The following is an 18,488-nucleotide window of genomic DNA, read 5'->3' on the forward strand; positions in this document are numbered from 1 at the left end:
AATTTTGAAATGAGAGTAAGTGGTTGTGGACTGTGCATACTAAAAAGATTAGAATGAAGGTCTCTATGGAAGGAAATTGGTGATTTTTATTTTCTTCTTTATAGTCTCCTATATTTTACAAAGCTTTCACTATAAGCCTATATTATTTAATTAGATTTTTTTAAGTTTTAAAAAGAAAGAGGAAAAGTGAAAGACACTCAAGCCTAATTTTGGGAAGATATAGAAAGGCAGTTGAAATCTTACTAGTGTCTCTGAAATATAACCAACCAGCCAAACAAACAAACAAAAATAACCCAAAACCACACACACACACACACACACACACACACACACACACACACACACACACATACACACAAAAACCCCCAAAATCCCATACCACCAAAGAATAATCATGCTGCATCACCTGCAAAATAATTCCTACAACATCCTCTGCATCCTTCCTTCTCTTGGTAGTCCCCATCATGATGTTCTGGCAGCTTTCCCCACCCCCTCTGGAAGTTCAGCTTGCACTGCCTCTTATCTCACTGGCCTCTGTCCTTTGGGATTCTTTTCTTCCTCAAGTGCAAAGCTTCCTCACTTATCCAATGTCAATCAACCTAGTGTTTCCAGGCTATTCAGAAATTTATCAAATATTTACCAACCTATGTTAAAAATGAAGAAAGATTGCAGATTAATAACTTAACCTTCCACCTTAAGCAACTAGGAAAAGAAGAACAAACCCAAAGCAATCAAAAGGAAGGAAATAATAAATATTTGAGTGGAAAAAAAAATGCAAGAGGGAATTAAAACACAATAGAGAGTCATCCAACCAAAAGTATCTTCTTTGAAAAGATCAACAAAATTGGCAATTTTTTTTTTTTTTTTTTTTTTTGCAGTACACGGGCCTCTCACTGTTGTGGCCTCTCCTGTTGCAGAGCACAGGCTCTGCAGCCATGGCTCACAGGCCTAGCTGCTCCACGGCATGTGGGATCTTCCCGGACCAGGGCACAAACTCATGTCCCCTGCATCAGCAGGTGTACTCTCAACCACCGCACCACCAGGGAAGCCCCAAACTTTTGGTTTGACTGACTAAGAATAAAGGAGAGAAGACTAAGATAACTAAAATCAGGAATGAAAGAGGAGTATCAATAAAAATAATAAACTATAATAAGAATAGAAAAGAGTTTCATTTGAGTCAAACTGAGGACTAAAGCCAGAACAGCCTCTCAGATAACTCAGAGGACCCACTCTGGAGAAGCATGGTTTTCAGCACAGTTTCATATCTTGTCAGAACCAAGAACTCCAAACAAGTCAGAGAAACATTCCTTCAAGGTTTCAAGAAAAACAGATCAGCAAGTGCATAGTGAATCAGTATGGCCTTGGCACCTGGGAAGGGAGTCTTATAATCAAAGGAGTACAAGCATTGGCATCCCAGGAAGGGAGGCACTTATAAAATCTTTATTTTTAACATGGACATTCTTTAATTCTGGTCAATATGTCCTTCTCTCTGATAATTAGAGCAGATGTACAATGTATGTTTGATAGGCCACAAACAGGCTGTTTTAGTTAATATAAAATTCAAATAAACTCATGTATAAGCCAGAATGACATTGCCATATCTCAATATGTGAAATTTTCTTTTATCAAGGGACATCTCTATTGACCTGACAAAAATAGAAAAGATCATAATGTAATATTATGAACACTTATGCAACAAATTAGATAACCTAGATGAAATGGACAAATTATTAGAAAGAGACAACTACTGAAACTGACTCAAGAAGAAATAGAGAACCCGAATACATCTATAAGAAGTAAAAAGAAAAAAAATATGAAAAGAAATGAAGACAGCCTAGGAGACCTCTGGGACAACATTAAACACAATAACATTCATATTATAGGGGTCCCAGAAGGAGAAGAGAGAGAGAAAGGACCCGAGTAATATTTGAAGAGATTATAGTCAAAAACTTCCCTAACATAGAAAAGGAAATAGCCACCCAAGTCCAGGAAGCACAGAGAGTCCCAAGGAGAAACACACCAAGACACATAGTAATCAAATTGACAAAAATTAAAGACAAAGAAAAATTATTGAAAGCAACAAGGGAAAAACAACAAATAACATAAAAGGGAACTCCCATAAGGTTAACAGCTGATCTCTCAGCAGAAAATCTACAAGCCAGAAGGGAGTGGCATGATATATTTAAAGTGATGGAAGGGAAGAACCTACAACCCAGATTACTCTACCTGGCAAGGATCTCATTCACATTCGACAGACAAATCAAAACCTTTACGGACAAGCAAAAGCTAAGAGAATTCAGCACCACCAAATGAGCTCTACAACAAATGCTAAAGGAAATTCTCTAAGTGGGAAACACAAGAGAAGAAAAGGATCTACAAAAACAAAACCCATAACAATTAAGAAAATGGTAATAGGAACATACATATCAATAATTGCCTTAAACGTGAATGGATTAAATGCTCCAACCAAAAGACACAGGCTCACTGAATGGATAAAAAAACAAGACCCACATATACCACTTCAGACCTAGGGACACATATAGACTGAAAGTGAGGGGATGGAAAAAGATATTCCATGCAAATGGAAATCAAAAGAAAGCTGGAGTAGCAGTACTTATATCAGATAAAATAGACTTTAAAACAAAGAATGTTGCAAGAGACAAGGAGGGACACTACATAATGATCAAGGGTTCAATCCAAGAAGAAGATATAACAATTATAAATATATGTGCAACCAACATAGGAGCACCTCAATACATAAGGCCACTGCTAACAGCTATAAGAGAGGAAATCAAGAGTAACACAATAATAGTGGGGGATTTTAACACTTCACTTACACCAATGGACAGATCATCCAAACAGAAGATTAATAGGGAAACACGAGCTTTAAATGATACAATAGACCAGATAGGTTTAATTGATATTGATAGGACATTCCATCCAAAAACAGCAGATTACACTTTTGTCTCAAGTGCACATGGAACATTCTCCAGGATAAATCACATCTTGGGTCACAAATCAAGCCTCAGTAAATTTAAGAAAATTGAAATCACATCAAGCATCTTTTCTGACCACAACATTATGAGATTAGAAATCGATTATAGGGAAAAAAACGTAAAAAACAAAACACAAGGAGGCTACACAATATGTTACTAAATAACCAAGAGATCACTGAAGAAATCAAAGAGGAAATCAAAAATTACCTAGACACAACTGACAATGAAAACACAATGATCCAAAACCTACGGAATGCAGGAAAAGCAGTTCTAAGAGGGAAGTTTATAGCAATACAAGCCTACCTCAAGAAACAAGAAAAATGTCAAATAAACAATCTAACCTTACACCTAAAGGAAGTAGAGAAAGAAAAACAAACAAAACCCAAAGTTAGTAGAAGGAAAGAAATCATAAAGATCAGAGCAGAAATAAATGAAATAGAAACAAAGAAAACAATAGCAAAGATAATAAAACTAAAAGCTTGTTCTTTGAAAGGATAAACAAAGTTGATAAACCATTAGCCAGACTCATCAAGAAAAATAAGGAGAGGACTCAAATCAATAAAATTAGAAATGAAAAAGGAGAAGTTACAACAGACACTGCAGAAATACAAGGAATCCTAAACAGACTACTACAAGCAAACCTATGCCAATAAAATGGACAACCTGGAAGAAATGGACAAATTCTTAGAAAGGTACAACCCTCCAAGACTGAACCAGGAAGAAATAGAAAATATCAACAGACCAATCATAAGCACTGAAATTGAAACTGTGATTAAAAATCTTCCAACAAACAAAAGCCCAGGACCAGATGGCTTCACAGGTGAATTCTATCAAAAATTTAGAGAAGAGCTAACACCCATCTTTCTCAAACTCTTCCAGAATATTGTAGAGGAAGGAACATTCCCAAACTAATTCTATGAGGCCACCATCACCCTGATACCAAAACCAGACAAAGATACTACAAGAAAAGAAAATTACAGACCAATATCACTGATGCATATAGATGCAAAAATCCTCAACAAAATACTAGCAAACAGAATCCAACAACACATTAAAAGGATCATACACCACAATCAAGTGGGATTTATCCCAGGGATGCAAGGAATCTTCAATATACGCAAATCAATCAATGTGACAAACCATATTAACAAACTGAAGAATAAAAACCATATGATCATCTCAATAGATGCAGAAAAAGCTTTCAACAAAATTCAACACCCATTTATGATAACTCTCCAGAAAGTGGGCATAGAGGGAACCTACCTCAGCATAATAAAGGCCATATATGACAAACCTACAGCAAACATCATTCTCAATGGTGAAAAGCTGAAAGCATTTCCTCTAAGATCAGGAACAAGACAAAGATGTCCACTCTCGCCAGTATTATTCAACATTGTTTTGGAAGTCCTAGCCATGGCAATCAGAGAAGGAAAATAAATAAGTAGGAAAAGGAAGAAGAAGTAAAACTGTCACTGTTTGCAGATGACATGATACTATGCCTAGAGAATCCTAAAGATGTGACCAGAAAACTACTAGAGCTAATCAATGAATTTGGTAAAGTTGCAGGATAAAAAATTAATGCACAGATATCTCTTGCATACATATACACTAATGATGAAAAATCTGAATGAGAAATCAAGGAAACAGTCCCATTTACAACTGCAAGAAAAAGAATAAAGTACCTAGGAATAAACCTACCTAGGAGACAAAAGACCTGTATGCAGAAAACTATAAGACACTGATGAAATAAATTAAAGATGATACAAACAGATGGAGAGATATACCATGTTCTTGGATTGGAAGAATCAACATTGTGAAAATGACTATACTACCCGAAGCAATCTAGAGATTCAGTGCAATCCCTATCAGACTACCAATGGCATTTTTCACAGAACTAGAACAAAGAATTTCACAATTTGTATGGAAATGCAAAAGACCCCGAATAAGCAAAGCAATCTTGAGAAAGAAAAACATAGCTGGAGGAATCAGGCTCCCTGACTTCAGACTATGCTACAAAGCTACAGTAATCAAGACAATATGGTACTGGCACAAAAACAGAAATATAGATCAATGGAACAGGATAGAAAACCCAGAGATAAACCCACGCACCTATGGTCGACTAATCTATGACAAAGGAAGCAAGGATATACAATGGAGAAAAGACAGACTCTTCAATAAGTGGTGCTGGGAAAACTGGACAGCTACATGTAAAAGAATGAAATTAGAACACTCCCTAACACCGTACACAACTCAAAATGGATTAGAGACCTAAATTTAAGACTGAACACTATAAAACTCTTAGAGGAAAACATAGAAAGAACACTCTCTGACATAAATCACAGCAAGATACTTTTTGATCCACCTCCTAGAGTAATGGAAATAAAAACAAAAATAAACAAGTGGGACCTAATGAAACTTAAAAGCTTTTACAAACAAAGGAAACTACAAACAAGATGAAAAGACAACCCTCAGAATCAGGGAATATATTTGCAAATGAATAAATGGACAAAGTATTATCTCCAAAATATATAAACAGCTCATGCAGCTCAATACTAAGAAAACAAACAACACAATCAATAAATGGCCAGAAGACCTAAATGGACATTTCTCCAAAGAAGACATAGAGATGGCCAAGAAGCACATGAAAAGCTGCTCAACATCACTAATTATAAGAGAAATGCAAATCGAAACTACAATGAGGTATCACCTCACACCAGTTAGAATGGGCATCATCAGAAAATCTACAAACAACAAATGCTGGAGAGGGTGTGGAGAAAAGGGAACCCTTTTGCACTGTTGGTGGGCATGTAAATTGATACAGCCACTATGGAGAACAGTATGGAGGTTCCTTAAAAAACTAAAAATAAAATTACCATATGACCCAGCAATCCCACTACAGGGCATATACCCAGAGAAAACCATAATTCAAAAAGACATATGTACCCCAATGTTCATTGCAGCACTATTTACAATAGACAGGTCATGGAAGCAACCTAAATGCCCATCGACAGATGAATGGGTAAAGAAGATGTGGTACATATATATGATGGAATATTACTCAGCCATAAGAAGGAACGAAATTGGGTCATTTGTAGAGACATAGATGGATCTAGAGACTGTCATACAGAGTGAAGTAAGTCAGAAAGAGAAAAACAAATATTGTATATTAATGCATATATGTGGAACCTAGAAAAATGGTACAGATGAACCGGTTTGCAGGGCAGAAATAGAGACACAGATGGAGAACAAATGTACAGACACCAAGGGAGGAAAGTGGCATGGGTGAGGTGGTGGTGGTGGTGGTGTGATGAATTGGAAGATTGGTATTGACATATATACACGAATATGTATAAAATGGATAACTAATAAGAACCTGCTGTATTTTTAAAAGATGAAATAAAATTCAAATATTCAAAAATAAAGAAGTAAAAAGATTGATTTAGTAATCAAAAACTTCCCAACAAAAGAAATACCAGGACTAGATGCCTTCATGGGTGAATTCTACTGAATGTTTAATGAATAACACCAATTTTTCACAAATCTTTCCAAAAAATAAAAGATAAGACTTCCCAACTCATTCTATGAGCCCATATTACTCTGATACCAATTCTAGACAAAGACATTAGAAGGAAACCAATATCCTTTTTGAATATAGAAGCAAAAATTCTCAGCACAATCTATCAAACCAAATCCAGCACCATATAAAAAGGATTATACACCATGACCAAGGCGATTTATCCCAGGAATGCAAGGTTGGTTAAACATATGGAAATTAATCAATGTAATACACCATGTTAATAGAATAAAGAACAAAAACCACATGGTTATCTTAATAGTTGCAGAAAAAGCATTGAAAAAAATCCAACACTCTTTCATGATGAAAATGCTCAACAAACTAGGAATAAAAGGGAACTTCTTCAACCTGATGAGGGCACCTACAAACACCCACAGCTAACATCCTACTTAATGTTGAAAGACTGAATATTTTTCCCCAAACATCAGGAGCAAGAGAATAATGTCTACTTGTACTTCTACTCAGCACTGTATTGGAGGTTTTAGTCAGACCAGAAGAAGAAATAAATGGCATTCACACTGGAAAAGAAGAAGTAAAACCTTCTCAATTTGAAGATGACATGATTTTGCATATAGAAAGTCCTAAGCAGTCCACCAAAAGACTACTAGGACTAATAAACAAGTTCAACAAGATTGCAGAACACAAGATCCTATTTGAAAATCCATTGTTTTTCTACACACTAGCAAGAACAAAGCAAAAATTAATATATAAACAAACCAAAAATTTATATAATTATAAATGCAGTTTCATTTACAATGTCATAAAAGATACTTAGGAATAAATTTAACGAAGAAGTGGCAAAGCTTGTGTGTTGAAAACTACAAAACATAGTTGAAAAATTAAAGAAGATATAATAATGATAATGATGATGATGATGATAAAAACAGAAAGACATCCCATGTTCATGGATAGAAAGACTTTATTTTTTAATTATTATTATTATTTTGGCCATAATGCCCAACTTGTGGGATTTTATTTCCCTGACCAGGGATTGAAACTGGGCCATGGCAGTGAAAGTGTTGAGTCCTAACCACTGGACTGCCAGGGAATTCCCAGAAGACTTTAAATTGATAAGATGACAGCACTCTCCAAATTGATCTAACAGCTTTAAAGCAACTCCCATCAAAATCCAAGCTGCCCTTTTTTGGTGGAAATTGACAAGCTGATCCTAAAATTCATATGGAAATACATGGAACCCAGAATAGCCAAAACAAACACGTAAAAGAAGAACAAAGTTGTAGGACTCACACTTCCTGATTTTTAAAACCTACTACAAAGCAACAGTAATCAGACAGAATGGTACTGGCATAAGGATAGACATATATTTCAATGGAATAGAATTGGGGGTCCAGAAATAACCCTCATTTATGGTCAGTTGTTTCTCAACAAGGGTGCCAGACCATTCAATGGAGAAAGGACAGCCTCTTCAACAAACCATGCTGGCAAAACTAATATCTATCAATACTTTAAAAAGAATAAAATTTGACCTTTATTTCACACCATATACAAAAATTAACTCAAAATTATCGGAGACATAAATGTAAGAGCTAAAACTATCAAACTCTTAGAAGAAAATGTAGGAATAAATCTTTGTGACTGGATTAGGCAGTAATTTTCTAGATATGACACTTAAAACATGGGAAACAAAAGAGAAAATAGATAAATTGGACTTAAACAAAATTGAAAACTTTTGTATTTCAATGAATACCATCAAGAAAGTGAAAAAGACAACCTATTAATACAATATGAGAGAAAATATTTGCAAATAATGTATCTGATAAGGATTTGGTATACAGAATGTAAAAAGAACTTCTTACAATGCAAAAATAAAGAGTCAAATAACCTGGTTAAAAAACGAGCCATGGATTTGAATAGACATTTCTCCAAAGAAGATATACATATGACCAATAAGCACATGAAAAGTTACTCAACACCATTAATCATTAGGGAAATGGATATCAAAACTACAGTGAGATACCACTTCATTTCAAGATGGCTATAATCAAAAAGATGGACAATAGCAAGTGTTGACAAGATTGCGGAAAAATTAGAACTTTTATACATTGCTGATAGAACTGTGAAGTGGTGCAGCTGCTTTGGAAAACACCCTGGCAGTTCCTCAAAAAGTTAAGCATAGAATTGCAGTAAGACCCAACAATTCTACTCCTAAGTCTATATCTAAGAGAATTGACAACATGTCCACACAAAGACTTATACATGAATGTTCATAGCAGCATTATTCATACTAGCCAAAAAGTGGAAACAACACAAATGTCCATCAGCTGATGAATGGATAAACAAAATATAGTACATCTGCTTAATGGACTACTACTCAGCCATAAAAAGGAATGAAGTTGTGATGCATGCTACAATATGGGTGAACCTTGAAAATATTATGCTAAGTAAAAGAAGACAGACACAAAAGGTCACATACTGTATAATTCCATTTATATGAAATGTCTAGAATAGAGATAGAAAGTAGATTAGTGGTTGCTAGAGTGGGAGAGGGTGATGGGGACTGCTAATGGATGTGGAGTTTCTTTTTGGGTTGATGAAAATGATCTGAAATAGGACAGTAGTAATGGTTCCACAACTCTATGAATATACTAAAAAAACATTGAACTGTAGACTTTAAAGGGGTAAGTTTTATGGTATGTGAATTATAATCTGTTTTTAAAGTTTGAGAAAATATTTATTGAGTATCTACTGAGTGCTACACACTGTCTAGGTGCTGGATAAGCCACCGTGGTATAAGCCCCTTGTGGAGCTGGTGTTCTAGTGTCGGGGGAAATCAGACAGTAATTAATTAACAAGTGAGTATATAATATGCTAAAAAGTATATAATATGCTAAGAAAAAGTAGGGTAAGGGGCAGAGTGACGGGGATAGGTATGCAGTACTAGATCAGATGGTCAGGGAAGGCCTTGTTGAGAAGGTGAGGAAGACCTGAGATGTAAGGAATTAAGTCAGTGGAGCATTGGAGGAGACACATTTCAGACAGAGGGAACAGAGGTGAGGCTGGAGTGTGCCTGGGGAGGAGGGAGGAGGCCAATGTGGCTGGAGAAGAGTGAATGAATGGTGGTGAGATCTTAAAAAGTGTGTGTGTGTGTGTGTGTGTGTGTGTGTAGAGTGCGGTGGCAGTGGGAGCCAATTGTGTAGGGTCTTAGAGGTAAGAATTTGAATTGGATTCTGGATTTTGTGCAGAATGAAATGAGAAGCCATCAGATGTTTCTTTGCAGACGATGGATGTAATCTGATTTAGGATTCAACAGAATTCCTCTGTCTGCCATGGGAAGAATAACCAGTAGAGAAAAAGAGTGGGAGAGAGGTAACCAGTTAGTAGGCTACTGCAAGAATACAGGCAAGAGGTGATGGACTGGGGAATAAAAGTGTAGATGTCCAGAAGTGGTCACATTCTGGGTTTGTTTTGAAGGAATGCCTCTAAGTCTCCTCTTGACCACTTACCCAGGTCAAGATAAGAAACTCAGGCCACCTGAACAAAAACCAGTTCTTCCTTTTAAAAGGTGTATTTCAGAAGAGTTGGAAGGACAGGGGAGATAGATTGTGACTCATGCTCACATGTTAATACTTTTTGTCCCTATCAAACTTTCCTCCATTGACCTACGTAACATTTGTGGGTTCTTCTGAAACAAGAGGGGCTCTACTTCTTTGTACAATTTGGAGGCTCCTCCCTTTCAAGTTCCACCTCTCCTTCCTTCTCCTATTATAGAGTGTGTGGATTCTTCTCAGATGCCCTGGGAGAAGTGCCTGGTTCCCCTTGAGCAGGAGACATTCATGAGGGCTTTGGTGGGAAAATCCAACTTTGTTCAGTGACCTTTGAACAATTGCAGTTCCCGGTTTTTCAAGCAGTGCTCTGCCATCCTCTCTCAGGCACCCACTGCAGAGTTTCGCCCTGTGACCCTGAGTCCACAAATAATCCTAATGATGCACCCTGCGAACCCTCACAGAATCTCTGGCCATTAACCCCATGGTGCTATATTTTAAATGGTGTGCCCTGGCAACTTCTTCGCTGGTTCCTGACATACTTCTAACTCCACCCCGTGAATTTCTCTCGTCCTCTGTACCTTCTACCAGCAGTTTCCAAATCAGCCTCATTGTTTGCCCAGCTACAGCAGCCCTTTTTTTCTGAGGATTCAGGCGCCTCCAGTAGAGTAGGGCAAAAGCATACACTGCTTCACAATGTCTCCACTGACCTCCTTTCCCTGTGCCTCTAGAGATCTAGAGATCATGCCTCTAAAATTCAAGAAGACCTGGGTCCACAAAGACTTGCTTAAAAGTTAATTTCCAATTCCAGTTTCACAAGCATGATTTAGAGACTTCTGCAATTTAGTGAATTCATGTGACAGGCACAAGTGTGGTTCTCTGCCTGGGACATCAAATTCACTAATAAGCCTATATAGTGTATATTCTGCTGAATTATAATCACACCTCTAATCTTGGAGCGGTCTCCACTTTTTCTTCATGCTCAGTTACAAGATGGTGATTTAATCCTGAGGAGCAGTTATCCCTGAATGTAGCCCTCATGGGGCTGAGCTGCCATCTTGGAAAATGGACAAATATGCAAACAAAACCCAAACAGACAGACAGACAAAACACTGCAAACTTGACACTGTAAAAGAATAAAAAGCCAACTAAATCTTTACTGAAACATCTGATAAAACACCAAAAAAATATTCTAATCAAAACATAGAACAGGGAACTCTACTCAGTGCTCTTTGGTGACCTAAATGGGAAGGAAATCTAAAAAAGAGTGGGTATATGTATATGTATAACTGATTCACTTTGCTGTACAGAAGAAACATTGTAAATCAACTATAATTTAATTTAAAAATTAAATTTAATATAATTTAATTTAAAAATTTAGCAAAACTAAAAAATCCTTTCCCACTTAATGCCTATGATAGCATTATAGCTGCCTCTCCCGCATCAATCTATCTCCTCATTATCTCCAAAGACCCCAGAACTCTCTAAAAGACCTGCCTTGTGCCTTTTGTCTCTTTCCTTGTCCTTCCCGTTCCAGTTTCTGCTCCACTCATTTCTCTCATCAACACAACTGAAAACCAGACTTGTTTGAATAACAGTCTCCTTAGAAGCCACGGAGGGAGGGAGGCTATGACCATTCAGAAATTAATTTTTTGTCCCAATCCTGTTATAAAATTTATGTTTTATCATAGTGATCCTTCTGTGTTACAGAATGCAGAACTATCTCAATGGGGCAAGGACAAGAAGTACATGCTCGAAAGCTGATTCAGATGTCAATGCAGCAGGTATGTAGCAATGGACAGCTACTCTTCATGCAACATTCTTGATATTATTCCTCTGGCCATCTGGTCTACTTAGGACCAACACAGTGATGGGTAAAGCATTCTGCCTGTGATGTTCAATCATTATTTTTCATTTTTATTTATGTATATAGAGTCAACCTTTGATTTCCTACAAATTTTAAACCTCCAGCTAGTTTGCTCCTGACATCCCCACAAAATACTTGTTCCATTTTCTATAGTATACGCTCCATTTTATTTTCGCTAAATATTTTTTGATAATTTGGCAGCCACACTTTCTCGTTCCTAAAGGATGCATCTCTAGCAGTCTTGGAATTTCATGTTCAATATTAATAGATAGTACTTAAGAAGTGACAGATTGAGACAGTCAAATTTCAATTTTCAGTTAAAGTGAGACTTTCATTTTTCATTAACGGATAGTTTCAGGCAAATAAGAAATATTTGAGGGTGTTGTGTTTAAATATTGATAATGGTTTTTATTGAAAATTGCAAGCTGGATGGACTGTTGAGAACTATTTTTCATCACACCTAATAAATACACAGGTCATTAATTTTCTAGAAATGGTTGGTAGATAGCAATTACAACAGCAATAAGAAATTGCGCCATTTATAAAAATAAAATAAGACCTCGATTTATTTTTAAGCTTTTGATCTCATGACGTCTGTAGCAACTGTGGTGCAGCCTTTCCCTGGGAATTAATGACTGGTGAGGGTTAATGGGCTAAAACTCTGCTTGGTTCATCAAAGTTTCAGGCTAGTCATTAATTCTCAAGTGCGCCAAGCCTTAATCTTTACTGCTTAATTAAATTCAATAATATATTGTATTTAATTTATATATATCGAAGACATTATATATAATTATTTTTACTCAGATCAAATAATTCAATGTTTTGAGTGATATGACAGTTTGACTTTGGGCCTTAAATAATTTCTTTAGTTTCCATGAGTGAGAAACTTGTAAATTTGGTACAGCATTCACATTAACCTTCTTTGGAATATTAGCTTTTATAACTTCCATGTTCTGTGTCTCAAGGTAGGATAAATATTGATAATAATGGCATTACCAAACAAACAAACAACAACAATAACCCATGAATAGGTACAGCCACAGTGCCACTTGAAAGATTTAGGATAAAGCTGACACTGTGGAATGCAGAGCAGGGAATCAGAGTAACTGGATCCACGATGAAACAAACCAACCATGAAGTCCATCTGTCTAGACCAACAAGTCCCCTTTGCTGCTTAAGCCAGTCTGAGTTCTGTTTTCTCTTGCAGTAGAAGGCTTATATACAGGCCTTACCATATATACACTAAGCTCAATGATTTGTAGCTGTATTTATCTGATCTCATTATATAAGTATATCAAGATATTGTCTGGCTAATAAACTGTTCTTATAAAACTGTGACGGTCATGTGACTTACATTGTTAAAGAAGGTTTTATCAAGTATTTAAATAGTGCTTAGAAAGTTTTGTGGTTTCAGGAATATCTGGGAGGAGTGATGACAAAGAATAAGGTTTAATATTATTGCAGCAAATGTCACCAAATGTATTTTATTACCTCTGGTGAAATAAAATTTGTATTTTAAGTCAGGAGAAGAAAACTTAAGCATAAAATTCTCTCTCTCTGCTCATTTGGGCCTCCTCCCTCCCCTTTTAGTGTACAATGTGCATCTGCATCACGCATTAACCAGACCTCCTCAAAGGTGGGAATGCCTCCTCGAATGCAAAGATCAATTTCTTTTCCCTTTCTTCTGACGCTAGCCAGGTAACTTCTTAAAAGATTAGCATGCTTTTCCAACTCTGCAGGGAGTCATGGTGACTTGTTGCTGGCTTTGTATGTGTACCTGGACTGTGTATCTTTGGTGAACCTCATGTGAAATGTCATCATGTCATTTTGATGTATGATCCTTTGTCTCGAAAATATATATGACTCTGCCTTTGACTTCTAACAGGCAAGACAGTTCTCAGAGCTTCTGTCTTCCAGGCTATAATCCTCAGTTTGGCTCAAATAAAATTCTCTCTTTTCTTCCTAATTTGATTGCTAATGAATTTTTGTCGACACCTCCAACTTTCATGAGGTAATGTGTCTCTTTGTGACAGTGGACGACTTTGTTTCGGGGTGAGTCCCTTCTGATTTACCTTAGGCAGGACAATTTAAGTTACAAATTCCAAAATACCCATTCCCACCATTAGATGGTGCACACACTGTACTTAAACAAGTCTGACTTCAAATTTTAACTTTTGTTCCCTTCTAAACCAGGGGTGGCAGGATACAATCATTTTGAACCCACTTGATTCCAAGTAACCAGCTTTACAACTAACAGAAAAAAGAAGATTGTATTGACATATAACAATTTCATTAAAATATATGTGCTCAAAACAGAGTATTCTTATGCCCTGAGCAAAAGTTTCAAAAAATTTGCTTGTACGTTTTGTTTTCTTAAAAGCATAGCAAAAAAGTTATAAGGAATTAATATGAAATCATTTTTGAATACAGGGTGGCTGGGTATTACTGCAGAATTGTCACCTTGGCCTAGAATTCATGGAAGAATTGCTAGAGACATTAACTACCACTGATGCCAGCGATGATACTTTCCGTGTGTGGATAACTACCGAGCCCCACAATCGGTTTCCCATTACATTGCTTCAGGTTTGTTACTGTGAGATAAGTGTCCTTTCCTTGAGAGTTATACAAATAAAGATGGCACAACTGTGATTATGGAAAGATGGCAAACATAACAGGGCTTTCTGGTTCAGTAGAAGTTGCAAAATCTTATGCCATTATCGTCAAAATCTTGACTATAATTATCAAGATTATATGGTAAAGATTCCCACAGAAGAGTTATAAGACTCAGTATTAATTTATTGGGTTTTAGCTCTGATCAATGTAAGTAGCTTACACGGTGCCCATTTATGTACCATAAGCATATTGTTGGCTGATGTGTTATAATTTCTATTTTATTCTTCACAGTAATTTATAGAAACAAAACTATTTGCTTTTTATGACAGACTTCTCTCAAATTCACTAATGAGCCACCCCAAGGTGTTCGTGCAGGTTTGAAAAGAACATTTGCTGGAATTAATCAAGACCTTCTGGATATCAGTAATTTACCCATGTGGAAACCAATGCTTTACACTGTAGCATTTTTACACTCCACTGTGCAGGTAACTTCTGAGAGCAGTTTCACATTTAGAGGATGCTAATGATGTTATGTTTACCTCTCTGCTGCACTGTCTGCTCTCCTCACCTTGCTTTCTTTTTCCTTCATGGCACTTTTCCCCACCTGGCACAGGACATGCTATATTTGTTTATGTATTTATGTGTCCTCCTGCCCACACCCCCCCTACACCTTGGCCCCTAGAGTATAAGATTCTCCAGGGCAATGACTTTGTTCTTTTGTAACTGCTGGGTCTCCCCCTGTGACAGCAGCAGCTGGGGCATTGCCAGAGCTCAATAAATATTTGTGGGATGAACAAACGGATTACTGTGATAGGAGCTTGGTCTTGAAAGTGCCTGTGCTGGCCAGGAATGTTATGTACACCATCTCGTGTAATACTAACAGCCACCTTTCAAGGCAGGATTTATCACCATCTTACAAGTGAGGAAATTGAGACTCAGAGAGGTTAAGCTCCTTCCTAAACAGTAGATCTAGGAGTCAAGCCCCATGCTGCCTGCCCTGGATACAAGTCTGTTTCAACCCTCCTCCCACCGGTGACAGAAGTGGTGGTGTTGGGAAGAGGAGTCACAGGGGTCACCTGTCTTCTTCAGGTTGTTTGCTTTTTGCTTTTACTGTGTACTTATATAGTCATTTAATAATTTTATGGCTGCCCAGCAACATCTCTATGGGATTATTTTCATTTTGTTATTGCTTTGCTCTATATTTGAATTTTGTATTTTGTTCTGTATTTGAAAGCTGTATAATTTTTTTTTAATTTGTTTTTCTTGTTTTTTGCTGTACGCGGGCCTCTCACTGCTGTGGCCTCTCCCGTTGCGGAGCACAGACTCCGGACGCGCAGGCCCAGCGGCCATGGCTCACGGGCCCAGCCGCTCCGCGGCATGTGGGATCCTCCCGGACCGGGGCACGAACCCGTGTCCCCTGCATCAGCAGGCGGACCCTCAACCACTGCGCCACCAGGGAAGCCCCAAGCTGTATAATTTTAATGTGCTTGATTCACTCCTTGATTTCACAGAGAGATAAAGGGACTCCTTTAACTCTTTCCTACATTACTTCTTTCCCTGAGGTTGGAGTGAGGACAAAATAAATCAACTGGCTTAAACCAGGAGTCATGGTTCATCTGTACACAGAGGCCGGCAGAGCTTGGCCTCATCTCTACCCACCCTGCCCAAAGGTGGAGGGGAACTTGGTGCCCACCCCCAGAAAATACTGGGCGCGTTTACCCGTAGGTTCCTTGTCCCCACCACTTTACCAGGTTTCACGCTGCCCAACAGAGAGGGCTGTTTAGAGGGGACAGCTGGTGTTTATCTGTCCCCCAACTCTGAGAGACTTAAAATCAGGTTAAACGCTTTGCGGGTGGTTATTTTTGCCAAGTTCCATTGTGGCCTTTGGATTGATTGTAAATTACAGCTTTCAAGTCACTGAAGCTGATTTCATGTATTCTTATCTGGGAATTGTTGGGTTTGCTACACCTTATCACACTCTAATACAAATATTGCTTTAAACTCTGTTATTTAAAGCCCAATTCACAAATAATAAATTTTATGATTCTTTTCCTAGTAGTGATGATTCAACTCTTCCACTGTGCTTATCACAGACAGATGACTGGGGGGTATTTTCCATATGGTCAACATGGCAACCTGTGTTTTTAGTGACCATTATCCAAGGGTTAAAAAGAAGAACAGGACCACGGGCCAGTCATGGGGCTGAAGTGTGCTTGCACTTAAAGTGGCTTGTATTGGGGTTGAAACAGGAAAAAAATATCCACTGCTAAGGCCGTGAAGCTAACAGTGGCATGTCTATGAAAAAAAAGGTTGTGAGGATCTCTTAAAATCCAATCATAGTGTGTTAGAAGGAGCACTTCATGGAAAGTCAGGAAGCCTGGACTTTAGACTTGTTGTGACATCAATTAGCTACATAAGGTTGGTCAAGTTACATCCCTCTCGAGGCTTCTGTTTCCCCGTCTGTGTGTTTAGAGGCAGAAGGAGGTGCTCTTTCAAGATTTTTCCCATTTCCAACATTCTGTTGTCCAATTCTATGACTATACAAGGAGTGCAGATAATTCAAGCATTTTTCCCTCGGTTCTAGTTTTATCAATTTCAGAAATGTTTACTGTGATATTGCCTAAACATATTCTTTTCTTGGTTAGGAGAAAGCCACCTTGATAGAAAAATCTGGAATTCTTTAGGGGCTTGTGGTCCTGGGTCAGAACCATCTGCATCACCTGGGGACTCGTAAGAGATGAATTTCAGGCCCCACTCAGACCTACTGAATCAGAATCTGCGTTGTAATAAGATGCCCAAGTGATTCATGTGCACATTAGAGTTTAACACACAAATGTTACAGGAAAGACTGTTCTGAATAGAAAGATTGTGGCTTATATTTTTCTAGTGTTGGATATAATAGTCAAGTACCTGATTTTTTTTTTGACATCTTCATTAGAGTATAATTGCTTTACAATGCTGTGTTAGTTTCTACTGTATAACAAAGTGAATCAACTATACGTATACATATATCGCCATATCCCCTCCCTCTTGCATCTCCCTCCCACCCTCCCTGTCCCACACCTCTAGGTGGACACAACGCACCGAGCTGATCTCCCTGTGCTATGTGGCTGCTTCCCACTAGGTATCTATTTTACATTTGGTAGTGTATATATGTCCATGCCACTCTCTCTTTGTCCCAGCTTACCCTTCGCCCTCCCAGTGTCCTCAAGTCCATTCTCTATGTCTACATCTTTATTCCTGTCCTGCCCCTAGGTTCTTCAGAACTTTCCTTTTTTTTTTTTTTTTTTTTTTTTTTTAGATTCCATATATATGTGTTAGCATATGGTATTTGTTTTTCTCTTTCTGACTTACTTCACTCTGTATGACAGTCTCTAGGTCCATCCACCTCACTATAAATAATTCAATTTCATTTCTTTTTATGTCTGAGTAATATTCCATTGTATATATATGCCACCTCTTCTTTATCCATTCATCTGTTGTTGGACACTTAGGTTGCTTCCATGTCCTGGCTACTGTAAATAGTGCTGCAATGAACATAGTGGTACATGTCTCTTTTTGAATTATGATTTTCTCAGGGTATATGCCCAGTAGTGGGATTGCTAGGTTGTATGGTAGTTCTATTTGTAGTTTTTTAAGGAACCTCCATACTGTTCTCCATAGTGGCTGTATCAATTTACATTCCCACCAACAGTGCAAGAGTGTTCCCTTTTCTCCACAACCTCTCCAGCATTTATTGCTTGTAGATTTTTTTGATGATGGCCATTCTGACCGGTGTGAGGTGATATCTCATTGCAGTTTTGATTTGCATTTCTCTAATGATTAGCGATGTTGACCATCCTTTCATGTGTTTGTTGGTATATCTACTTGGGAGAAATATCTATTTAGGTCTTCTGCCCATTTTTGGATTGGGTTGTTTGTTTTTTTGATATTGA

The 18,488-nt window shown here is 37.6% G+C and overlaps 1 protein-coding gene across 1 annotated transcript in view; it reads left to right on the top strand.

Moving 5' to 3' along the window:
- Positions 1–18,488, top strand: part of DNAH8 (dynein axonemal heavy chain 8) — a 338,470-nt gene that overhangs the window by 261,552 nt on the left and 58,430 nt on the right. The window contains exons 83-85 of the mRNA XM_059077211.2: positions 11,784–11,857; positions 14,371–14,523; positions 14,883–15,038. Coding sequence (XP_058933194.2) covers positions 11,784–11,857; positions 14,371–14,523; positions 14,883–15,038 — 383 coding nt within the window. The remainder of the gene's footprint in view (positions 1–11,783; positions 11,858–14,370; positions 14,524–14,882; positions 15,039–18,488) is intronic.

The sequence above is a fragment of the Kogia breviceps genome, chromosome 10, assembly GCF_026419965.1.
Source record: "Kogia breviceps isolate mKogBre1 chromosome 10, mKogBre1 haplotype 1, whole genome shotgun sequence".
NCBI classification, from domain to species: Eukaryota; Metazoa; Chordata; class Mammalia; order Artiodactyla; family Physeteridae; genus Kogia; species Kogia breviceps.